The sequence below is a fragment of the Bos javanicus genome, chromosome 18 (assembly GCF_032452875.1).
Source record: "Bos javanicus breed banteng chromosome 18, ARS-OSU_banteng_1.0, whole genome shotgun sequence".
Lineage (NCBI taxonomy): Eukaryota > Metazoa > Chordata > Mammalia > Artiodactyla > Bovidae > Bos > Bos javanicus.
Window position 1 is genome coordinate 60,486,236 of NC_083885.1, and position 26,796 is coordinate 60,513,031.

The window sequence follows — 26,796 nt, forward strand, 5'->3', positions numbered from 1 at the left end:
CCCAGCTAAACACTAGCAGAGGCCCTTGGAAATCTGAAAGGACAAGAAAGATTCCTGCTCTGCAGGGTAGGACAAAAGAAAGAAGAAGGAAAAAGAAGAGAGGAAGTGGGTTGGGGCCTGCAACCCTGCGGGGAGATGAAAGTGAGGAGATCTCCATATCCAAGGAAGCCCCTCACTCGGGCAGCTCAGTTTGGATAGAAGGACAGCCTCATTCTCTGTGGGAAGAGAACATGGCAAACAGTGTGTGGCAGCAGGACAGAGTGAGACCTGCACACAGGGTGCTGACCCCAGCCCTGCCCACCCAGCCTTAGAGGCATGTCCAGCAATGCACACAAGTGCTGGGTGCTGAAATGTGGGGTTTGGAGAGCAGACCCAGGCTGAGGACTGCGGTTTGCTGTGAGGAGACATCCTGAGGGGACGGGAGTGAGGGAGGAGGTCTATAAACGGCATGCTTGTGGAGGAAGCGTGAACCACTATAGAGAGAGTGTCCTTGTTAAGTGATGCCCAGGGAATGAGCCCGCTGCATCCCTTGTCCCTTGTGCCCGCCCCTGCTAGCCAAGGACTAGGAAGAACTCTACCCAGCCTGGGGTCTTTGAGCCCCCCGCCATGGCCTCCCCCATCAACCTCCTCCATAATCAGCAGAATTCTGAGTTCTGGGGCAGTCTCAGGAGAAGACACCTGTGAGTTGGCCACACGCACAGATGGAGCAGAAAGCACAGGTGAACGCCAGCAATAAAGAAGAAAAGCTGAAAACTCTCCTTGCAGCAACAAAAGCCACAGTCTTACACCCAGCTTTGTAACCTCAGTCCGTACAGAGCATCTGAACCCACAACCAAGGGCTCTCTCATTCATGGCAGGTGTAGCTTTAGTAGCTGTAGACTTTGTGGGCTCCTACCCAAGGGGGCTAGGCCAGGACAGAGCCTGAGCTGCTCTGTAGCACCACAGCGGGTCCAGCTCCATGCTGAATGCAATCCCAGGACCTGACTTCACTGAGTCTATGCTGGTAACCTTATGAAAACAACAGCTGAGAGACACCAGGGCCATGTGCCATCATGCCCATGGTTAAGGGGGGGGACAAGAGCAGTGCCAACACTACATAACATGAGAGCTTGCAGGACGCATGAGAGAGGACACCAGAGCACACCCTGAGGTGAACATTCCGAGAGCAGTAATACTCAGTGACCTCTCTCCCAGTGAGTGTGCTCCAATCCCACCTGCCTCGCACCACAGATCAGAATCACAGCAAAGACTCAGATCTGGGGGCTCTATTCCACCATGCAGGGAGCAGGCACCATGAAAGACAGGTCAGTAACCACCACAGAACAAGGGGGAAACAGCCCTGAATATCCAGGGCAGGCTCTGGTCACAGTTACCAGCAATCAGAACACAAATCAAGAGAGGATAAGGGCACAAACCTCTGGACCAACCTCACCCACCAAGGTGCAGATACCAGAAGGAAGATTAACTAGGTGGCTGCACCCTTCAAAACAAAGACCACAAACAGAACGCAGGACAATATGAGATGGTAAATAAATACATTATAGGGGAAGAAACAAGATAAAAACCTCCAAGGACCACTGAGTTAAGAGGTGACAGGCAATCTAATGGTTACTTCTTGCTTTTAGTCATCTTAAGTGGAGACACCAAGCACAAATCCTAGGTGCCTAGTAATTCTTAAATCCACTTCTTGCCACACATGTTTCTGAGAATGTTCTATTAGATCTTTCAGTCTAAGAATCATAAATGATAGTGACAGAGAACTAGTCGGAAACTGAGGACACATAAGACAGTGTCCGAGGAAGCTGAATACAAATAAGACAGACTCAATAAAGTACTAGTTTAAAGAAATTAAATAAGAAGAGAGACTTTAAAACTATGATTGAAAGAGGGAACTCTACTCATTGCTCTGTGGAGACCTAAATGGGAAGGAAATCAATAGGATGGTAAAGACTAGAGATCTCTTTAAGAAAATTAGAGGTACCATGAATATTTCATGCAAAGAGGGGAACAATAAAGGACAGAAACGGGATGGGCCTAAAAGAAGTAGAAGATATTAAGAGAAGCTGGCAAGAATACATGGAATAAGGATACAAAAAAGATCTTAATGACCGAGATAACCACGATGGTGTGATCACTCACCTAGTAACAGACATCCCGGCATCTAAAGTCAAGTCAGCCTTAGAAGGCATGACGACCAACAAAGCTGATGGAACTCCAGCTGAGCTATTTCAAGTCCTAAAAGATGATAATGCTAAAGTTCTATACTTGATAAGCCAGCAAATTTGGAAAACTCAGCAGTGGCCTCAGGATGGGAAAAGGTCAGTTTTCATTCCAATCACAAAGGCAATGTCAAACAACGCTCAAACTACTACACAATTTCCCTCATTTCAAACAATAGCAAAGGCTCAAAATTCTCCAAGTGAGGCTTTAACAGTACGTGAACCAAGACTTTCCAGATGTTCAAGCTGGATTTAGAAATGGCAGAGGAATCAGAGATCAAATTGCCAACATCCCTTGGATCATATAAAAAGCAAGAGAGTTCTGGAAAAACAAATACATCTGCTTTATTGACTACACCACAGCCTTTGATTGTGTGGATCACAAGAAACTGTGGAAAATTCTTAAAGAGATGGGAACACCAGACTACCTTACCTGTCCGCTGAGAAGTCTGTATGCATGTCAAGGAGCAACAGTGAGAACTGGACATGTGACAACGGACTGATTCCAAATTGGGAAAGCAGCACATTATTTGTCACCCTGCTTATTTAACTTATATGCACAGTAGTTCATGGGACATACCCAGTTTGAGGAAGCACAAATTGGAATCAAGATTTCCGGGAGAAATATCCATAATCTCAGATACACAGATAACACCACCCTTAGAGCAGAAAGCAAAGAGGAACTGAGGAGTCTCTTGATGAAACTGAAAAAAGAGGCTGACAAAGCTGGCTTCAAACTCAACCTTCAAAAAACAAAGATCATGGCACCGGTCAGATCATTTCATGGCAAACAATGGGAGAAACAGTGGAAACAGTGAGAGGTTCTAGTCAAAGCTTTGGATTTTCCAGTAGTCATGTATGGATGTGAGAGTTGGACCATGAAGAAAGCTGAGTGCTGAAGAATTGATGCTTTTGAATTGTGGTATTGGAGAAGACTCTTGAGAGTGCCTTGGATTGCAAGAAGATCACACCATTCCATCCTAAAAGAAATCAGTCCTCAATATTCATTGGAAGGACATGGTTCCTTGTCCTGAAGTTCTGAAGTTCTGATACTTTGGCCACCTGATGCAAAGAACTGACCCACTGAGAAAGACCCTGATGCTGGGAAAGACTGAAGATGAGAGGAGAAGGGGACGACAGAGGGTGAGATGGTTGCATGGCATCACTGACTCGACGGACATGAGTTTGAGCAGGCCCTGGGAGTAAGTGATGGACAGGGAAGCCTGGCCTGCTGCAGATCATGGATCACAGACTCAGACTCGACTGAGCGACGGAACTGAACTGACTGATATGTATATTTGATTATCTTTGCTGTATAGGAATACAAAATTGGAAAATACCTATATTTCAATTAGAACTTTTAATAAAGATGTCTTCATATAATCTAAAAATTGTCATAGTTTGAATCAACCATTAATAATGTAGTGGAAAATGTGCTAAGATTTTATGTCAATGTATTTTAAAATTCTATGAGGTGATAAAACACAATAAAGTATTTTAGCATGTTGGAATTGGGGCAAATACACTAAAGATATTTTATATGAGATCATATAAGGTAATGAGAAACTTTCAAGTCAACCTGAGATGTGCACTGTTTCATTTTCACCAGGTTTTGCTTTCTGCAGTGAAAAATTACTTGAACTTGAAATTTATTTAGAAGGTCCTATGTGTCCCTCCCAGTGGATAGGAAATTATAAATCAGAGAACAAAAACCTGTCCCTAGTATTCCTGGAAATTTGGCAGTTTGTCTACCACTCGACTCACACATTTCTGTCTAGAGATAGAAGGAAACTTTAAAAGGACTGTCATACAGTTACTCAGAAATGGGCAGAGTTTTCCTAGGGCCCCCAAGAAATCGAAGAGCAACAAATGAATGCAGTTTGTCACAAGCCAAAAGGAGATATTTAGGTCACACTGTGATGGAGAAAAGTAATCACTGGAGATAAATTCATGAATGATTTCAGAGACAGAGAATGGGGCAGGTGATACATTTCTATCACCGTAGCAGAACAAACCCAGGTTTTCGAAAACCATTTCCATTGAAGCAAATGTCCCAAGATCACGTGATGAAGGATGAGTTCCTCACTGCTCCTTGGACCTCTCATCTGAGTCATCATTTCCAACCATTCATACCTACCTGGGTAAATGGCTGTTGTCTCCATTCTCCTCATATTCCTGGGATCCTTTAATAGCTCCAGAAAGGTGACCAGGTCCACCTTAGAGACAAGCCCTGGTGATCAGAGAAAGGAATATCTGTGTTGTTAGAGATTCATCAGTATCGAATCCAATATGTATTCAGGTGAGACGAGAATGCATTTTCTTCTAGAAAATGATTTCCTGAAATACTTTATTCAAAGCTGCTATACAATACTAACACACACCTAACAATCAGGTCCTGAGATTCTGGTCAAGTAGTACTAAAGCGAAAGTAAGTAGTGTCAATGTGAGATTAAGAGAGGGTGCAACTATTTAATACCACAGAACTTACACAATTACCAGTAACCTGGAATGAAGGACGCAGAGTACATCAAGGAAGAAAAACATCACCAGCATAATGATTCATCGTGAAGCCTTTCTTTCTAAACTCAGAAATGACCCATTATCCCCTAGAGAGCACAGATCTGAAAATACTGTGGGAAGCAGAAAATTTCAGAAGACATTCTAGAGATGACAGAACAAAAACGCAGTGGGTAGATAAGGGATTCTGGAAGGCAGATATCCTCACCCAAGGAGGCCAGGTTCCTGTAGTTCTCTACCATCACGTCCCTGTACAATTTCCGCTGACCAGGGTCCAGGCATTCCCACTCCTCTTGAGTGAAGTCTATGGCCACATCCTGAAACATCAGCCGTCCCTGAAATACAAAGTACAGATGCCAGTAGGCCGTGGGAAGTCTTCCTAATGTGATCCAAGATGAAAACGGCAAGTTCAGAGACCTGGTCGTGATTTGGTGGCGTGGCTGGTATTACAAAATATATTTTTTTACACAGTTTTCCTTTTTACCCAATTTCTAATGTGAAGAAAGGAGGATGAGTTATGATCCACAAGCCATTAGAGAAACTATTCTCATCTGAAAGAGTAATTATAAAAGAATCAGGGCAATATTAGCATATTTATTCCGTGATTCAGGAGCAGACCTGGTCGTGATTGGTGGCTTGGCTGGTATTACAAAATATATTTTTTTACACAGTTTTCCTTTTTACCCAATTTCTAATGTGAAGAAAGGACGATGAGTTATGATCCACAAGAGAAACTATTCTCATCTGAAAGAGCAATTATAAAATAATCAGGGCAACATTAGCATATTTATTCCATGATTCAGGAGCAGACCATGGCCATGTTTTATGGATATCAGGATGGCAAAAGTCTAACCATGAGGGGTTACTTTTGGAGAAGAAGAATAAGCTTTGTCTACATGTACCATAACCTTAAGTAATGCTTATTTATTTTACCAAAGTAACAAAAGATTTTAAAAATGAATATAAATCACTTAAAGGCAAAAAATTCATAATCTCTTCTTGAAAGCTGCATTCTAAGAAAACTGTGTTCTATTAACATAGAGATTAGACTAAATTCCAGTCTGCTACCAGCTTACCAGATAGCAAACAAAAGTTGTTTATCGGTTAACCTTCGAAAAATCTTTTCCATAAATCATGAAGTAGCAGTATTCTTCCAAACACATTAGAGTGAAACCATAGAAGGCATGTTTAAATCTGATTAAACTGCAATTGACAGTGTAGCCTGGTCACTGCTATGACTTGTAACACTTTAACAGGATAAGTAGAATTATAGTTGACCAGATTTTATTAGGGCATATCAGATCTATAAGACTCCACATACTTTTAGGATATCTATATTGATAACATCCACCATACAGTATAATCTGAGAAGATTTATCACCCCTTCAACAGTACTTCCCATGTAACTTTACATGTCCAATGAACCCAGGTAGTTTAATAGCTCCCTGGGATGTCTCAGGGGCCCTCTGAAGCATTCCAAAGTCAGCTAGAAGTCAAGTCATTTAGGAAGCTTTGTGGACAAATATCAAAAGGGGTTATAACATTCAGTCAGATAAAATCTAAGTAACAGGCAAATTTGGCCTTGGAATACGGAATGAAGCAGGGCGAAGACTAATAGACATTTGCCAAGAAAAGGCACTGGTCATAACAAACACCATCTTCCAACAACACAAGAGAAGACTCTACACATGAACATCACCAGATGGTCAACACCAAAATCATTGATTGATTATATTCTTTGCAGCCAAAGATGGAGAAGCTCAGTCAGCAAAAACAAGACCAGGAGCTGACTGTGGCTCAGATCATGAATTCCATATTACCAAATTCAGACTTAAATTGAAGAAAGTAAGGGAAACCACTAGACCATTCAGGTATGACCTAAATCAAATCCCTTATGATTATAGAGTAGAAGTGAGAAATAAATTTAAAGGCCTAGATCTGATAGATAGAGTGCCTGATGAACTATGGAATGAGGTTCCTGACATTGTACAGGAGACAGGGATCAAGACAATCCCCATGGAAAAGAAATGCAAAAAAGCAAAATGGCTGTCTGGGGAGGCCTTACAAATAGCTGTGAAAAGAAGAGAAGCGAAAAGCGAAGGAGAAAAGGAAAGATATGAACATCTGAATGCAGAGTTCCAAAGAATAGCAAGAAGAGATAAGAAAGCCTTCCTCAGCGATCAATGCAAAGAAATAGAGGAAAACAACAGAATGGCAAAGACTAGAGATCTCTTCAAGAAAATCAGAGATACCAAGGGAACATTTCATGGAAAGATGGGCTCAATAAAGGACAGAAATGGTATGGACCTAACAGAAGCAGAAGATATTAAGAAGAGATGACAAGAATACACAGAAGAAGGGTACAAAAAAGATGTTCACGACCCAGATAATCACCATGGTGTGATCACTGACCTGGAGCCAGACATCCTGGAATGTGAAGTCAAGTGGGCCTTAGAAAGCATCACTACGAACAAAGCTAGTGGAGGTGATGGAATTCCAGTTGAGCTATTTCAAATCCTGAAAGATGATGCTGTGAGAGTGCTGCACTCAATATGCCAGCACATTTGGAAAACTCAGCAGTGGCCACAGGACTGGAAAAGGTCAGTTTTCATTCCAATCCCAAAGAAAGGCAATGCCAAAGAATGCTCAAATTACCGCACAATTGCACTCATCTCACACACTAGTAAAGTAATGCTCAAAATTCTCCAAGCCAGGCTTTAGCAATACGTGAACCGTGAACTTCCAGATGTTCAAGCTGGTTTTAGAAAAGGCAGAGGAACCAGAGATCAAATTGCTAACATCCACTGGATCATGGAAAAAGCAAGACAGTTCCAGAAAAACATCTATTTCTGTTTTATTGACTATGCCAAAGCCTTTGACTGTGTGGATCACAATAGACTGTGGAAAATTCTGAAAGAGATGGGACTCCCAGACCACCTGACCTGCTCTTGAGAAATCTGTATGCAGGTCAGGAAGCAACAGTTAGAACTGGACATGCAACAACAGATTGGTTCCAAATAGGAAAAGGAGTATGTCAAGGCTGTATTTTGTCACCCTGCTTATTTACCTTATATGCAGAATACATCAGGAGAAACTCTCTACTGGAAGAAACACAAGCTGGAATCAAGATTGCCAGGAGAAATATCAATAACCTCAGATATGCAGATGACACCACACTTATGGCCAAAAGTGAAGAGGAACTCAAAAGCCTCTTGATGAAAGTGAAAGAGGAGAGTGAAAAAGTTGGCTTAAAGCTCAACATTCAGAAAACGAAGACCATGGCATCCAGTCTCATCACTTCATGGGAAATAGATGGGGAAACAGTGGAAACAGTGTCATACTTTATTTTTTGGGCTCCAAAATCACTGCAGATGGTGACTGCAGCCATGTAATTAAAAGACGCTTACTCCTTGGAAGGAAAGTTATGACCAACCTAGACAGCATACTGAAAAGCAGAGACATTACTTTGCCAACAAAGGTCCGTCTAGTCAAGGCTATGGTTTTTCCTGTGGTCATGTATGGATGTGAAAGTTGGACTGTGAAATAGGCTGAGCGCCGAAGAATTGATGCTTTGAACTGTGGTGTTGGAGAAAACCCTTGAGAGTCCCTTGGACTGCAAGGAGATCCAACCAGTCCTTTCTGAAGGAGATCAGCCCTGGGATTTCTTTGGAAGGAATGATGCTAAAGCTGAAACTCCAGTACTTTGGCCACCTCATGCCAAGAGTTGACTCATTGGAAAAGTCTCTGATGTTGGGAGGGATTGGGGGCAGGAGGAGAAGGGGACAATAGAGGATGAGATGGCTGATGGCGTCACTGACTCGATGGATGTGAGTCTCAGTGAACTCCGGGAGATGGTGATGGACAGGGAGGCCTGGCGTGCTGCGATTCATGGGGTCGCAAAGAGTTGGACACGACTGAGCGACTGAACTGAACTGAACTGAGCTTCTTTGGCTGGTAATACTGTTTCTGCCATTCTGATGTGTCAGGAGGGCAATGGGTCCCTTGGGATCATGATTATGGGTAAGTTCAAACAAACCGGTTCAGAAGTTAAGACGCTTATCAAGTCCAAAGAAACAGCATTTCAGGAAAAAGAACAAACAAACAAAAGGACTATGCCTCTTACCTCGGAATGAGTCATTTCTGACTCCTTGCTTTCCTCTTCCTCTGGGCTTCCTTCTCACGTAAGATCAGTCTTGGGAAGTGACCCCTGAATGTTGAAAATAGACTGTTCAATACCTAGAAAAACACACCGAGCTCCCTGTCACACAGCCCCACACAGAGGGAGGATCTCAACAGGTACAAAATACAATCCTCTACGGCCACTGACACAGCAGGGATTCTGGAACACAGAATCAAACGAGGTGTTTTTCGTTTTATTCTTTTCTTCAGAACTCGCGGCCCTTCCTGTGAAAACCACACGTTCTAGGCTGACCCTCCCCTTCAAACCTTAGGCGAGACCCTGACCAAACTCCATACAGAATAGAGCCTCCTTCACCTCTTCGCGGATCAAGGACCTAGGGGTTGGGCAATACAGGACTTTAAGCAGCGGTCTCTACAAGTTAGAAGGTAGAACTGCCAGAGAAGGACGTGGACTCTAGAATTATATTAACAGGAAGCGGACGTGGTCCCCAGGGACCCGGCAGCTAAGACAAAGGACTTCAGAACTTCTCATGGCGATGCGAGGACACACACTGGGGACGGGAAAATGGGGACGGTGGTTTGAACGTTCACAGAGACCCCCGAAAGCCACGTGTGAAGGACAACAGGCTGTGGGACTAGGAATCGGGTTTTAAACAAACAAAACTCACCAGAACACTCTGTCGCTCATTTAAACTCGATTCCCGGTCTGCAGGATACTGCGCACGTGCGGGCGGAAGATCCGGTACAGAGGAAGGTGAGTGCGCTACGGGGCGGCCAAAGATAGGCGACGAAAGGGGAGAGGGTGGGACGAGGCCGGAAGCGCAGGTACTTATGGGCGGGGCCAGTGGGGACGGGGCCTTGCCTCCCCTCACCCCCGCCCCTCTCGGTTTTGGGTCTGTTGGTCCTTCTGTCCTGCTGTGCTTCCTTTCTCTGCCTTTTAATGCCTTTAAATCTCTTTGATTTCCTCTGGAGCAGAGCTACTTCCTGCCTGTTCTAAGTTAGTGTTTCAAAGAACTTAAGGCAAAAGAGAAGAATTTTGAGAGCTGCCTCTATGGAAAGCCGAGATGTTTTCAGCAAGTTGAAAAACGGGGAAAATTCAAAAGCCCTTTGTGGGAGTGTGTGAAGATGGGTGTCTCCTCAGTAACAAAAAGCAGAATGTAACCACTCAAATAATCCGTTGGGAGGAAGCCTCAGTAATTGTAACCAGAGACCTGCTTCCATCAGGGAAGCCGGCTTTTCTCTTAGGAAGTGATTCCAGAAAGAAAGAGGGAGATAGGAATCCACATTGTCGTTTATAACGTAACCACAGAAATGACATACTGTTACTCCTGTCAGAATCTGTTGATACACAGATTGCCTCTGTTAATTATTGCTGCTGCTGCTGAAGCCACCAATTGCCCTGCTTCTTTCAGGACTGAACAAGTTTCCAAGAAGCAGGACTTTTTGTGCTAAAACTGGGCACGAAACTAGGCAAATGGGACGCGTGGATCACATCGACTGCTCTGCACTTAGCTTCCCAAACACCCTCCTCTACTGTTGGCTTGCTTTCCTAACCTCCTCCTCTTCACCCAGTCCTTGAAAGGATAATCTGGAGAAGCGCTAACACAAGACAGGAAAAATATTAAGAGGCCCACAGACCATTGTATCCCAGGAGAGTACACCCTTCTCTTTAAATGTGAGATTAGCAACTTCCCTAGTAGTCCAGTGGTTAAGATGCTGTGATTCCACTGCAGGTTATTATTGGGTTCAATCCCTGCTCGGGAAGTTAAGATCTCAGAGTTGAAGGTTTAATCATTTCTTACACAGAAAGAGCATTAATCATTACAATATAAAGGAAAATATATGTCAAGGTAATAAATTACTTATTAAAGAAAATGTGTTTTGGAGCATCCCCAGCAGCCCAGTGTTTAAGACCCCATCTTCCAATGCAGCTTTGCGGTTCCTTCCCTAGCCAGAGAACTAAGATCCCTCATGTTTTGGGCTGTGAACAAAATGAAAAGAAAATATGTTTCTTAAGTATCTGTGAGTGGGGACAAATTCTAAGTAGAGGATATTGATACTGATTTTCATGATAAAAGTATTAGTAGGTCAAATCTCACAGTTCCCTGCTGGAACCTCTGGTTCTGAATATGACTTTGGTCACGAAGAACTAGGAGAATATTCTCTAGGGAGTTGGCACTAAGGTGTATCTGCTATTGCAGACTACAGTGGAAATTATGCAGGAATTTCTATCTATCAGACATTGAATCCTAACTATAAACAGGGGGCATTTGCCTCAAGATACTTTTTGAGAAGTTCTATGACATTTCAGACAATGAGGTATGATGATTTCACCTTTGTAAAATGACAGATGGAGAAATTCTTGAAAATCCCTCTCAGGTGCTTTGGCTCCATTTCTCTACTCATAATCTAAATGGAGGCACAGTTCAGTGGTCTCAAGAATAGGAAATAACTCGTTTTTGGTAGAAACTATACAAACTATACAAGCAGACACATGAAATTCCCTTCCTTTGTCAGACCTCAGTATTTATTACAGGTTCCTTGTGAGTCCCTGTCTGTCTCCAGGACCAAAGGGAATAGAACCTTCCTCAAGCATTTCAAGAGTCCCTTTGGAGAGGATTGGTACAAACCTTTAATTGTTCTTTTATCATTAGCAACTGAGCCATAAAGATTTCCACAAATAATCTCAGTTCTTTAAGCCTGTCTCACATCGCAGATACAGGTGAAGAGATAATTGCAGTTCTGAGGGGTCATGAGGTCACAGAATTACAAACCGATATCTAGGGGTCTAGCTGCGTCCCTCCCCGTCACAGGAGCAGTTTGACGTGACCAGCACTCTGAACCCAATATCCGGGCTATGTGAAGATATCAAGTGAGAATTTTCTGTTTCAGCTTGTGGGCAAGAATCTGCAAGAAACAGGTGCTTTCGGGAGTCTGGGTTGGTGACCATTCAGGAAAAACGAAGTGTTCTGACTCAAAGTAATGCAAAGCTGGAAGGAGGAAGAATTCAAAAAATGTAATGGAGCTATTAAAGAGAGATTGGGTGCTACCAGATGTAAGTTCGCAATGCCTCCTAACATATCTTAGTGTAATTCTTTTTGAAAAATATTTATTTATTTGGCTGTACTGGATCTTCGGAGAAGGCAATGGCACCCCACTCCAGTACTCTTGCCTGGAAAATCCCGTGGACAGAGGAGCCTGGTAGGCTGCAGTGCATGGGGTCGCTAAGAGTGGGACACGACTGAGCAACTTCACTTTCAGTTTTCACTTTGAAGCATTGGAGAAGGAAATGGCAACCCACTGCAGTGTTCTTGCCTGGACAAGCCCCGGGACCGGGGAGCCTAGTGGGCTGCCGTATATGGGGTCACACAGAGTCGGACACGACTGAAGTGACTTAGCAGCAGCAGCAACTGGATCTTACTTGTGCTGTATGGGATTTAGTTCCCTGATCAGGGATCAAACCTAGGCACCTCCCCCAAGTCCTGACCCCCCCACCCCCCACCGCCGCCCTCGCCGAAGCTAGCATTGAGAGCCAGGTGTCTCAGTCACTGGACCACCAAGGAAATCACAGTGTAATTTTTGTGACAGTCATTGTTATTTTAGAATCCAAGCAATATGAAACCTAATGTTTAGTGTAACTAATGACTGGAATTGCAGAGATATATGGGAAATCATGGAGTACCTTACAGAAATCATACATTTTGGGAGTTACTATATGTGTGCCAACAGTACCTCCATGAGTAATACATCTATAGAAATGATATTTATTAGAAACAGTGTATACAGTTGACAATTGTGTGCTTAGTCCATCAGTCGTGTCTGACTCTTTGCAATGCCATGGACTGTAGGCAGCCAGGCTCATTTATCCATGGAAGTCTCCAGGCAAGAATAGTGGAGTGGGTAGCCATATCCTTCTCCAGGGGATCTTTCCGATCAAGGTATCGATCCCTGGTTTCCTGCATTGTAGGCAGGTTCTCTACCATCTGAACTACCAGGAAGCAATAGAAATAACTTCTCTAACTCTAGAATTTATAAAGTGCTTAACAGAGACATTGTTTCCTATTGAAAACTTCCATAGTTGGCTGATTTGGGTCAGACCATTTTCCAAAAGTAACTTCAGAAATGGGTTTCAGATGGTGGCTATCAGGCATAAAAGCATAGTGTGTCCTATTCTCTGATTTGAAAATATTCTCAAAATTTATAGTTGTATAACTTCATTTTACAAAATAAAAATTTATAAAAATAAAAATCACTTTCTTAAAATGTCCTTTTCTTTAAATGTGATATATTAATGTTTCAGATATCTTGACTTCTGCTCAATACTTTTAATGTCACATTAATTAACAGATCAGTTTATGATTTGAAATTCAGTTCAGGAGCTCAGTCATGTCTGACTCTTTGTGACCCCATGAATCACAGCACGCCAGGCCTCCCTGTCCACTACCAACTCCCCGAGTTCACTTAAACTCATGTCCATCGAGTCGGGGATGCCATGGAGCCATCTCATCGTCTGTTGTCCCCTTGTCCTCCTGCCCACAATCCCTCCCAGCGTCAGAGTCTTTTCCAGTGTGTCAGCTCTTGGCATCAGGTGGCCAAAGTATTGGAATTTCAGGTTCAAAATCCTGCACTCAATGTGCCAGCACATTTGGAAAATTCAGCCCTGGCTTCAGGACTGGAAAATATCAGTTTTGATAGAAATCTCAAAGAAAGGCAATGCCAAAGAATGGTCAAACTGAGCCACAGTTGTTGCACTCATCTCACATGCTAGTAAAGTAGTGCCCGGAATTCTCCAAGCCAGGCTTCAAGAGTATGTGAACCAAGAACTTCCATATGTTCAAGCTGAATTTAGAAAAGGCAAAGGAAACAAAGATCACATTGCCAAGATCCCTTGGATCATAGAAAAAGAGAGTTCCAGAAAAACCTCTACTTCTGCTTTATTGACTATGTTAAAGCATTTGTGTGGATCACGAGAAACTGTGGAAAATTCTTAAAGAGATGGGAAAGCCAGAACACCTTAGCAGTCTCCTGAAAAATCAGTATGCAGGTCAAGAAGCAACAGTTAGAGCTGGACATGGAACAGACTGGTTCCACATTTCGAAAGGAGTACATCAAGGCTATATGTTCTCACATTGCTTATTTAACTTAAATGCAGAGTATTTAGTATTTAAGCTAAATGCGTGGCTGGATGAGGCAAAAACTGGATCCAAGATTGCTGGGAGAAATATCAATAACCTTAGATATGCAGATGACACCATTCTTAGGGCAGAAAGTGAAGAGGAACTAAAGAATCTCTCGATGAAAGTGAAACAGGAGCGTGAAAAAGCTAGCTTCAAATTCAACGTTTAGTTTTGAAGATCATGAAACCCAGTCTCATTACTTCATGGGATGGACTTCAATAGATGGAGAAACAATGCAAAGAGTGACAGACTTTATTTTCTCAGGCTCCAAAATCACTAGAGACATTGGCTACAGTCATGAAATTAAAAGGTGCTTGTTTCTTGGAAGAAAAGCCATAACTAATCTAGAGAGCATATTAAAAATCAAAGTCATTACTCTATTAACAAGGGTCTGTATAGTCAGAGCTATGGTGTTTCCAGTAGTCATGTATGGATGTGAGAGTTAGACCATAAAGAAAACTGAGCGCTGGAGAATTGATGCTTTTCAACTGTGGTGTTGGAGAAGACTCTCAAGAATCCCTTGGACAGCAAGGAGATCATAACAGTCAATCCTAAAGGAAATCAGTCCCAAATATTCATTAGAAAGACTGATACTGAACCTGAAGCTCCAATAGTTTTGGCCACCTGATGCAAAGAACTGACTTATTGGAAAAAGCCCTGATGGTGAGAAAGATTGAAGAGGGGAGGCGAAGGGGACGACAGAGGATGAAAATGGTTGGATGGCATCACTGACTCAATGGACTCGAGTTTGAGCAAACACTGGGAATTGGTGATGGACAGGGAAGCCTGGCGTGCTGCAATCCATGGGGTTGCAGAGAGTTGGTCACAACTGAACTGAACTAAGTTCTAATTGTCACCTTTTTAATAAAAAGACTTTACATTTTTACAAATCTGTAACCTGTATTAGGCTCATTGCTACTTATGGTTCCATGAAAATACTCATCCTGGCATGAATTTTGATGTATATAAACGTGTGTTATAGACATGACTTTTATTTATTTTTATAATTTCATCTTATGTATGTTTTACTATCAGGGTCCAGCCCCAGTTGCATCCAGGGATTCCCTCGGGAGGACGGCATCGGCGACTGAGAGAAATAAAGAGATAAGGAAAGAATTTTGCAGTTAAGAAAATAGAGGAGAAAAAAGAGGCTGATATTCCTTGGTTTACCCAGAAAGCCAATAAAGCCCCAGCACAAGACTTGCTCTGTTCATGTAGGCCACAGGCGCCCTCTCAAATAGCTGAATGTGCCCCACCTTAGGCACCTTCTCCAGTGGGTCTTAGAAGCCCAGGCAGGAAAGTGAACGCAGAGGGCCCCTGCGCTGCAGGGAATCAGCCTGAAAAAGGAGAAGGAAAGAGAAAGAATGACATGGGGAGACAAAGCTTCGGTGGGCAAAGCCCACACTTTATTTTTCAAGGTAGTTTTTATAGCTTAAGTTGTGCATAGAGGACAATGGGGGTGGGGTAGAGTCATGCAAGGTCAGCAGTGCTTGACCCTTATCGAAGCCAGGCTTTCCTTCTGCAAACTTATCATGTGCAAAAGCTTTAGGTGATTTACATCATCTTCTGGCCAGGAGGCCTGTTAACATTTTATGACCCTTACTTCCGAAAACTTATTTTTCTCTAAAGGTGATTATTTTAAAGTCAGGCACCACCCTCTGAAAGCATTAGATAAAGTTGCATGCCTATAGGGCAAAAGTGTGGTGGGTTATAACAAGAAAAGAATTAACCCAAGGGTCCAAAGTTACAAACATTAAAGCTACTACTTACATGTCTATATACCAACTATATTAATCAATACACTCCCAGGGACACAATAGGTAAGGGATATGGAAACTTGCCTTTTCATACTGTTCTGGGATGGAGCCAAAGCAAAAAGAATACCTAGCTGTGGATGTGACTGGTGATAGAAGCAAGGTCCGATGCTGTAAAGAGCAATATTGCATAGGTACCTGAAAAGTCAGGTCCATGAATCAAGGCAAATTGGAAGTGGTCAAACAAGAGATGGCAAGAGTGAATGTCGACATTCTAGGAGTCAGCGAACTGAAATGGACTGGAATGGGTGAATTTAACTCAGATGACCATTATATCTACTACTGCGGGCAGGAATCCCTCAGAAGAAATGGAGTGGCCATCATGGTCAACAAGAGTCTGAAATGCAGTACTTGGATGCAAACTCAAAAACGACAGAATGATCTCTGTTTGTTTCCAAGGCAAACCATTCAATATCAGAGTAATCCAAGTCTATGCCCCAACCAGTAACACTAAAGAAGCTGAAGTTGAACGGTTCTATGAAGACCTACAAGACCTTTTAGAACTAACACCCAAAAAAGATGTCCTTTTAATTATAGGGGACTGGAATGCAAAAGTAGGAAGTCAAGAACCACCTGGAGTAACAGGCAAATTTGGCCTTGGAATACGGAATGAAGCAGGGCAAAGACTAATAGAGTTTTGCCAAGAAAATGCACTGGTCATAACAAACACCTCCTTCCAACAACACAAGAGAAGACTCTACACATGGACATCACCAGATGGTCAACACCGAAATCACATTGATTATATTCTTTGCAGCCAAAGATGGAGAAGCTCTATACAGTCAGCAAAAACAGGACCAGGAGCTGACTGTGGCTCAGACCAAGAACTCCTTATTGCCAAATTCAGACTTAAATTGAAGAAAGTAGGGAAAACCACTAGATCATTCAGGTATGACCTAAATCAAATCCCTTATGATTATACAGTGGAAGTGACAAATAGATTTAAGGGCCTAGATCTGATAGATAGAGTGCCTGATGAACTATGGAAAGAGATTCGTGACATTGTACAGGAGACAGGGATCAAGACCATTCCCATAGAAAAGAAATGCAAAAAAGCAATATGGCTATCTGGGGGAGGCCTTGGAAATAGCTGTGAAAAGAAGAGAAGTGAAAAGCAAAGGAGAAAAGGAAAGATATAAGCATCTGAATGCAGAGTTCCAAAGAATAGCAAGAAGAGATAAGAAAGCCTTCTTCAGCGATCAATGCAATAAAATAAAGGAAAACAACAGAATGGGATAGACCAGGGATCTCTTCAAAAAAAATAAGAGATACCAAAGGAACATTTCATGCAAAGATGGGCTCGATAAAGGACAGAAATGGTATGGACCTAACAGAAGCAGAAGATATTAAGAAGAGGTGGCAAAAATAGAAGAACTGTACAAAAAAGATGTTCATGACCCAGATAATCATGATGGTGTGATCACTGACCTAGAGCCAGACATCCTGGAATGTGAAGCCAAGTGGGCCTTAGAAAGCATCACTATGAACAAAGCTACTGGAGGTGATGGAATTCCAGTTGAGCTATTCCAAATCCTGAAAGATGATGCTGTGAAAGTGCTGCACTCAATATGCCAGCACATTTGGAAAACTCAGCAGTGGCAACAGGACTGGAAAAGGTCAGTTTTCATTCCAATCCCAAAGAAAGGCAATGCCAAAAAATGCTCAAACTACCGCACAATTGCACTCATCTCACACACTAGTAAAGTAATGCTCAAAATTCTCCAAGTCAGGCTTCAACAATATGTGAACCGTGAACTTCCTGACGTTCAAGCTGGTTTTAGAAAAGGCAGAGGAACCAGAGATCAAATTGCCAACATCCACTGGATCATGGAAAAAGCAAGAGAGTTCCAGAAAAACATCTATTTCTGCTTTATTGACTATGCCAAAGCCTTTGAGTGTGTGGATCACAATAAACTGTGGAAAATTCTTGAAGAGATGGGAATACCAGACCACCTGATCTGCCTCTTGAGAAATCTGTATGCAGGTCAGGAAGCAACAGTTAGAACTGGACATGGAACAACAGACTGGTTCCAAATAGGAAAAGAAGTTCGTCAAGGCTGTATATTGTCACCCTGTTCATTTAACCTATATGCAGAGTACATCATGAGAAACGCTGGACTAGATGAAACACAAGCTGGAATGAAGATTGCTGGGAGAAATATCAATAACCTCAGATATGCAGATGACACCACCCTCATGGCAGAAAGTGAAGAGGAACTAAAAACCCTCTTGATGAAGGTGAAAGCGGAGAGTGAAAAAATTGGCTTAAAGCTCAACATTCAGAAAACGAAGATCATGGCATCCAGTCTCATCACTTGATGGGAAATAGATGGGGAAACAGTGGAAACAGTGTCAGACTTTATTTTTCTGGGCTCCAAAATCACCACAGATGGTGACTGCAGCCATGAAATTAAAAGAGGCTTACTCCTTGGAAGTAAAGTTATGACCAACCTAGATAGCATATTCAAAAGCAGAGACATTACTTTGCCAACAAAGGTCTCTCTATTCAAGGCTCCTGATGCTGGAAGGGACTGGGGGCAGGAGGAGAAGGGGATGACAGAGGATGAGATGGCTAGATGGCATCACCGATTCGATGGACATGAGTTTGGATAAACTCCGGGTGTTGGTGATGGACAGGGAAGCCTTGCCTGCTGCGGTTCATGGGGTCACAAAGCGTTGGACATGACTGAGTGACTGAACTGAACCGAACTGATCCTTCATCTTCTAATGGAAAATAGATAGAAATGGTTGCAACACAACATAAAAAGGCTAATCTTTGAAGCATTAACCATCAAAAACTTTTTTTCATTCACACTAGAAACAAAGCATAGTATGGATTATTTGAGCATTGAATTACATTCATTTTGCTTTTCAACTAATCTTAAATCAAGTCATTGTAAACAAAGATACATTGCTAATAAGTGTAGCCTTCTAACTGTCAACCTTTATCTCACGATCCTGGCTAATATATCCATTTTCTGGTTTTTAACTATGGATTGCTCTCTACAGTAATTCTCCATCTAGAGAAAATTTAGAAAAGAGGATTGATGAAATACTTTCTAGTATGCAATCTCTGTAATTTATTTCAAGTTGATTTTTGATTAAATAGTTTTCTACATATTTGTTACAACATTTCCATAGGTTTCTTGTATAAACTCTTGTTTTCTGATGTATGTTTAGGGCAAACATCTTCCATCACTTATTCCATCACTCGCCAGCATGTGTTCGGAGATGTGTAGTGAGATGACAACTATGACTCAAGGCTTTGCCACACATTCTGTACATTTATAAGGTTTCTCTCCAGTATGAACTTGCAAATCTGTAGTAAGAACTGAATTCCGATTAAAGGCTTTGCCACATTCGGTGCATTTATACCGTCTCTCCCCAGTGGATTTGCTGATGTTTAGTAAGACAAGAACTGTTAATAAAGGCCTTGCCACACTCCGTACATTTATAACGTCTGTCCCCCATACGAATTCGGTGATGTTGAGTAAGATTTGAACTTGTAATAAAGGTTTTGCCACATTCTTTACATTTGTATCATTTCTCCCCAGTATGGATTTGATGATGTGCAGTTAAACTTGAACTTTGAATAAAAGTTTGACCACATTCTGTACAATGATAAGGTCTCTCACCAGTATGAATTTGCTGATGTCGAGTAAGATGTGAGCAATGGATAAAGGCTTTGTCACATTCTTTGCATTTATAAGGTTTCTGTCCAGTATGTGTTCACTGATGTTGAGTAAGAGTTGAGTTCTGATTACAGGCTTTGCCTCATTCTGTACATTTATAAGGTTTCTCTGCAGTAAGCATTTGCTGATTTTCAGAAAGTGTTGAGGTGTGATTAAAGGCGTTGCCACATTCTGTACATTTATAAAGTTTCTCTCCAGTATGAATTCGCTGATGTTGAATAAGATGTGAGCAACGGATAAATGCTTTGCTACATTCTGTACACTTGAAAGGTTTCCTTCCTGTATGACAGAGGAAGGTGAGTGAGCTACGCCGCGGCCACCAAGAGGCGTCGTAAGGTCCAGGGTAGGAAGAGGCCAAAAGCACAGGTACGTAGGGGCGGGGCCAGTGGGGGCGGAGCCTTGCCTCCCCTCACCCCCACTCCTGTCAATTTTGGGTCTGTTGGTCCTTCTGTCCAGCTGTGCTTCCTTTCTCTACCTTTTGATGCCTTTAAATCTCTTTGATTCCTTCTGGAGCAGAGTTGGTTCCTGCTTGTTCTAACTAGTGTTTCAAACAATTAAGGCAAAAGAGAAAAATTTTGAGAGGTGTCTCTATGGGAATCTGAGGTGTTTTCAGCAAGTTGAAAAACGGGGAAAATTCAAAAGCCCTTTGTGTGAGTGTGTGAAGATGGGTGTCTCCTCAGTGACCAAAAGTAGAACGTAATCACTTCAGCAGCAGCCGCAACAACAATTAACAGAAGCAATCTGTGTATCAACAGATTCTGGCAGGAGTAACGGTATGTAATTTCTGTAGTTATGTTATAAACAACAATGTGGGTTCCGGTCTCCCTCTTTCTTTCTGGACTCACTTCCTAAGAGAAAAGCCAACTGCCCTGTTGTAAGCAGGTCTCTGGTTACAGTTTCCTCCCAACGGTTCATCTGAGTGATTCAGTTCAGTTCAGTCGCTCAGTCGTGTCCGACTCTTTGGGACCCCATTGAGTCAGTGATGCCACCCAACCATCTCATCCTTTATTGTCCCCTTCTGCTCCTGTCTTCAAGCTTTTCCAGTATCAGGGTCTTTTCTAATGTCACTTATTCGCATCAGGTGGCCAAAGTATAAGAGTTTCACCTTCAGCAACAGTCCTTTCAATGAATATTCAGGACTGATTCCCTTTACGATGGACTGGTTGGATCTCCTTGCTCTCCAAGGGACTCAGAGTCTTCACTACCACAGTTAAAAAGCATCAGTTCTTCAGTGCTCAGCTTTCTTTATAGCCCAACTCTCCCATCTATACATGACTCCTGGAAAAACCATACCCTTGACTACAGGGACGTTTGTTGGCAAAATAATATCTGTGCTTTTTAATATGCTGTCTAGGTTGGTCATAACTTTTCTTCCAAGGAATAAACATCTTAAAATTAAATGGCTGCAGTCACCATCTGCAGTGATTTTGCAACCCGAAAAAATAAAGTCTGTCGCTGTTTCCATTGTTTCCTGTCTATTTCCCATGAAGTGTTGAGACCAGATGCCATGATCTTAGTTTTCTGAATGTTGAGTTTTAAGCGAACTTTTTCACTCTCCTCTTTCAGTTTCATCAAAAGGCTCTTTAACTCTTCTTCGCTCTCTGCCCTAAGGGTTGTGCCATCTGCATTTCTGAGATTATTGGTATTTCTACCAGCAATCTTGATTCCAGCTTGTGCTTCATGCAGTCCAGCATTTCTCATGATGTACTCTACATATGAATTAAATAAACAGGGTGACCCATGCTTAGGGTGGGGCCAAGAGCAATGCCTATAATAGGATCACACAAGAGCTTGCTAGAGCATGAAAGGTGACACACAGATCACACCGCATGGAGAATATTTTGCGAGGAGAAATATTCAGTGGCTTCTCTCCCAGTGGGTGTGCCCCAATCCCACCAGCCTCTCACCACAGATCAGAAACAGCTCAGAAACAGATCTGGGGCTCTATTCCACCAACCAGGGAGCAGAGCAGGTATCACCACAAAGAGGGCAGTGAAAACCACAGAGCAATTGGGAAGATCCCCTCAATATCCAGGGCAAGCTCTGGTCATCGTAATCCAATCAAAGCCCAGATCAAGGGGATAAGGGCACAAACCTCTGGACCAACCTCACCCACCAAGTTGCAGACACCAGAGGAAGACTATCTAGGTTACTGTAGCCGTCAAAACAGAGATCACAGACAGAAAACTGGACAAAATGAGAAGGCAAGAAATAGGTTATAGAGAGCAAAGCAACATCAAACCCTACAAAAACCACTAAATGAAGAGAAGATAGGCAATCTAAAAATTACTTCTTGCTTTTAGTCGTCTTAAGTGGAGACACCAGACGTTTTCACAAATCCTAGTCTCCTGATAATTCTTTAATCCACTTCTTTTCAAACATGTTTCTGAGAATGTTCTATTAGATGTTTCAATCTAAAAATCATAAATGGTAGTGACAGAAAATGAATCAGAAACTGAGGACACATAAGACAGTGTCCAAGGAAGTGGATTACAATTAAGATAAACTAAATAAAGTGCTAGTTCTTAAGAAATTAAATAAGAAGAGAGCCTTTTAAAAATATGGTTGAAACTCATAGCTCTGTGGAGACCAAAGTGGTATGGAAATCAATAGAATGGGAAAGACTGGAGATCTCTTCAAGGAAATTGATATACCAAGGGAACTTTTCATACAAAGATGGGCACAATAAAGGACAGAAATGGTATGGACCTAACAGAAGTGGAAACTATTAAGAAAAAGGGACAAGAATACAAGGAGAGATATACAAAAAAGATCATAATGACCAATATAACCAGGATCGTGTGATAACTCAGCTAGAGACAGACATCCTGGAGTCTGAAGTCAAGTGGGCCATGGGAAGGATCACTATGAATAAAGCTAGTGGAGGTGATAGAATTCCAGTTGAGCTGTTTCAAGTCCTAAAAGATGATGTTGCGCAAGTGCTGCACACAGTATGCCAGCTAATTTGGAAACCTCAGTAGTGGCCACAGGACTGGAAAAGGTCAGTTTTCATTCCAATCCCAAAGAAAAACAATGCCAAAGAATGATGAAACTAACACAATTGCACTCATTTCACGTACTACAAAAGTAAGGTTCAAAATTCTCCAAGTGTGGCATCAACAGTATGTGAACCGAGAACGTCCAGACGTTCAAGCTGGATTTGCAAAAGGCAGAGGAACCAGAGATTAAATTGCCAACATCCACTGAATCATAGAAAAAGCAAGAGAGTTCCAGAAAAACATCCACTTATGCTTTATTGACTACGCCACAGCCTTTGATGGTGTGGATCAAAACAAAGTGGAAAATTCTTAACAAGATGGGACTACCAGACCACCTTACCTGCCTCCTCAGAAATCTGTATGCAAGTCAAAAAGAAACAGTACTGGAGATGAACAATGGACTAGTTCCAAATTGGGAAAGGAATATGTCAAGACTGCCTATTATCACCCTGCTTGTGTAACTTATATGCAGAGTACAACATGCAGGAGCTCTCAGCTCGGTCCCTGGGTTGGGAAGATCCCCTAGAGAAGGGAATGGCTACCCACTCCAGTATTCTGGCCTGAAGAAGTCCATGGATTGTATAGTCCATAGGGTCACAAAGAGTTGGTCAGAACTGAGTGACTTTCACTTTCACTTTGCATCATGTGAAATGTCAGGCTTGAAGAAACACAAACTGGAATCAAGAGAGGGAGAAATATCAATAACCTCAGATATACAGATGACACGACCCTAATTGCAGAAAGCAAAGAGGAACTGAAGAGTCTCTTAATGAAACTGAAAGAGAGGAGTGAAAAAGTTGGCTTCAAACTCAGCATTTAGAAAACTAAGATCACGGCATCTGGTCCCATCACTTCATGGCAAATAGATGGTAAAACAATCCAAACAGTGACAGACTTTCTGTTCTTGGGCTTCAAAATCACTGCAGATCGTGACTTCAACCATGAAAGTAGAAAACGCTTGCTCCTTGGAAGGAAAGCTATGAGCAATGTAGACGGCATACCAAAAAATAGAGACATTCCTTTGCAGACAAATGTCTGTGTACTCAAAGATATGGTTTTTCCAATAGTCACGTATGGATGTGAGAGTTGAACCATAAAGTAGGCTGAGCATCGAAGAATTGATGCTTTTGAACTGTGGTGTTGGAGAAGACACTTGAGAGTCTCTTAGACTGCAAGGACTCTATTCTGAAGGAAAGCAATCCGGAATATTCGTTGGAAGGACTGATGCTAAAGCTGAAGCTCCAATACTTTGACAATCTGATGTGAAGAACTGATGCATTGGAAAATATCCTGATGCTGGGTAAGACTGAGGGCAGGAGGAGAAGGGGACGACAGAGGATGAGATGGTTGGATGGCATCACTGACTCGATGAACGTGAGTTTGAGCAGGGTCTGGGAGTTGGTGATGGACACGGAAGCCTGGCATGCTGTAGTCCATGGGGTCCCAAAGAGTTGGACACGACTGAGCCACAGAACTGAACTGACTGATCGGTATAATTGATTCTCTTTGCTATACAGTAGTACAAAATTGTAAAACAGCTATATTCCAATTAGAACTTTTTAAACTAATTTCTTTATATAATCTAGAAATGTTTATAACTTGAATCAAGTATTAATAATATGGTGCAAAATGTGCTAAGCATTTATGCCAGTTTATTTTAAAATTCTATGAGGTAATTGAATATAGTAAATATTTTTCATTTTAGAATTGGGGCAAATACACTTAAGATATTTAATATGAGATCATATAAGGAAGAGAGAAACTTTGTAGTCAACCTGAGATGTGCAGTCTTTCATTTTCGGGAGGTTTTGCTTTCTGTAGTGAAAAAAGCTTTTGAATTTGAAATTTATTTAGAAGGTCCTTCTAGCTCCCTGTGGATAGGAAGTTATAAATCAGAAAACAAAAACCTGTCCCCAGTATTCCTAGTAATTTAGGAGTTTGTCTACCACTTCACTCACACATTTTTGGCTAGAGGTACAAAGAAACTTTAAAAGGACTGTCATACAGTTACTCAAAATGGGCAGTTTTCCTAGGACCCCCAGAAATGGAAGAGCAACAAATGAATGCAGTTTCTCACAAGACAAGAGGAGACTTCTAGTTCACACTGTGATGAAGGAAAGTAATCACTGGAGATGAATTTATGAATGATTTAAGAGAGACTAGGGCAGGTGATACATTTCTATGACAGCAGTGGACACAAACCCAGGTTTTCCAAAATCAATTCCACTGAAGATGATCTTCCAAAACCACCTGACCAAGGATGACTTCCTCTAGCTCCTTGGACCTCTTATCTGAGTCATCATCTCCATCCATTCATACATACTGGGAATATGGCTGTTGTCTCCATTCTCCTTATATTCCTGGGATCGTTCAGTTGCTCCAGAAAGGTGATCAGGTCCAGCTTGGAGCCCACAAGACCTGTTCATCAGAGAAAGGAATATTTGTGTTTCAGAGACTCATCAGTGTCCAATCCAATATGTGTTCAGTTGAGACGAGAACACAAGAGACAATGTTAATACAGCCTGGAAAATGATTTCCCCAAATCCTTTATTCAAATCACCTATATAACACTAACAAATACATAACACCAGATCCTGAGATACTGGTCAAGTACTACGAAGGCAAAGTAAGTGTGTAACTGTGAACTTGACCCAGAGGGATGGTATGGGGATGGAGGTTCAGGATGGGGAACACGTGTACACCTGTGGCAGATGCATGTTGATGTATGGCAAAACCAATACAATATTGTAAAGTAAAAATAATAATTAAAAAAAATCTAAAAAAAAGGAAAAAAAAAAAAATAACAGGGGTGTCTATTTAATACTACAGAGCTTATACAATTACCACTAACCTAGAATGCAGTGATAGGTTCCAGTGAAGGGTGTCAGATTCATGATCTCCAAACAAGAAGATTTAACTTTGGGACCAGAGAACAGGCACCAGAGCTGATCGCTGAAGACCATTTGTGTAGCACAGTTTTATTAAAGTGAAAAAGGGACAGAGAAGTTTCTGACGTAGACATCAGAAGGGGGTGGAGAGTGCCCCCCTTGCTAGTCTAAGCAAGGGAGCTATATACTTTTTTAATCAGTAATTACAATAAATCAAAAGAATGTCTCAAGGTTGTACAAATTTTACCAGACTCACTCCCACAATCCTAAAGGAAATCAGTTCTGAATATACATTGGAAGTACTGATGCTGAAACTAAGACTCCAATACTTTGGCAAGCTGATGCGAAGAGCTAACTTATTTCAAAAGACCCTGATACTGGGAAAGATTGAATGCAGGAGGAGAAGGGGACGACAGAGGATGAGATGGTTGGATGGCATCACCGACTCAATGGGTTTGAGTAAACTCCGCGAGTTGGTGATGGACAGGGAGGCTTGGTGTGCTGCAATCCATGGGGTTGCAAATAGTCAGACAAGACTGAGCAACTGAACTGAACTGAACCAGACCCTCTCCCATAATATAAATTCTAAGATATCAGGATTAGTCAGAAGGTTTTCAGGAAGGAGAAACTGTGCTCAAGCAGGATACATTTTGTTATATAATCCCTAGTATAGAGTTTAAACCGAGTTGTTTGTTGTTTAATCATCAGTTCTGGGCTTAAAGAAAAAGTCCTGTGTCTAAGACTCATAAAGACATAAAAAAGTCATTTTATGTGTCTAAGACCAAGGAATGTAAAGGGAAAAAAGGTATTTGTCTTTTCCTCCTTTAGAATTGCAGACCCCTATCTCCTCCGCGAGAGTCCCAGACCACCACCCTCCCCCTTCCTCCTCAGGACCCTGGACTTCTTATCAACCTGCCTAGGAATTGACTCTCACAGAAGGAGGCAGAGTACATCAAGGAAGAAAAAGGTTACCAGCATAATGAATTATCCTGAAGCCTTTCTTTCCAAATTCATACATACCCATTTCCCTTAGAAAGGAGAGATTTCAAACTCCTGTGGGAATCAAAAATTTTCAGAAACATTCTAGAAATGATGGAACCAAAACCCAGTAGGTAGATAAGGGATTCTGGAAGGAAGCTGTCATCATCTAAGCAGGCCAGCTTCCTATAGTTCTCTAACATCACGTCCCTGTACAATGCCCATTGAAAGTTTTGTGGAAAACTCTGGACCACTGAGTTGAGTCACTGGGCTTCCCAGCTGGCTCAGTGGTAAAGAATCTGCCTGCCAGTGCTGGAGATGCGGCTTCAGTCTCGGGGTGGAGAGAATCCCGGGGAGGAGGAAATGGCAACC

The 26,796-nt window shown here is 42.1% G+C and overlaps 1 protein-coding gene and 1 pseudogene across 11 annotated transcripts in view; both read right to left on the reverse strand.

Moving 5' to 3' along the window:
* Positions 1-9,971, reverse strand: part of LOC133229647 (KRAB domain-containing protein 5-like) — a 33,216-nt gene extending 23,245 nt beyond the window's left edge. For 6 of the 11 annotated variants that reach the window (XR_009730601.1, XR_009730598.1, XR_009730599.1 and 3 more), the window contains exons 1-4: positions 9,545-9,966; positions 8,860-8,943; positions 4,945-5,071; positions 4,357-4,449 (exon numbers count right to left, since the gene is read on the reverse strand). Coding sequence is in view for 3 of the 11 variants with exons in the window: in XM_061386227.1 (XP_061242211.1) it covers positions 4,357-4,449; positions 4,945-5,071; positions 8,860-8,874 (235 nt within the window). In the remaining 8 variants the exon portion in view is untranslated. Of the gene's footprint in view, positions 1-4,356; positions 4,450-4,944; positions 5,072-8,859; positions 8,973-9,544 lie in introns of all 11 variants that reach the window. The other 5 variants (XR_009730600.1, XM_061386227.1, XM_061386228.1 and 2 more) reach the window with 5 other exon arrangements.
* Positions 9,972-18,282: 8,311 nt separating this feature from the next.
* LOC133229465 (zinc finger protein 519-like) lies at positions 18,283-26,470 on the reverse strand (annotated as a pseudogene).
* Positions 26,471-26,796: the final 326 nt, after the last annotated feature.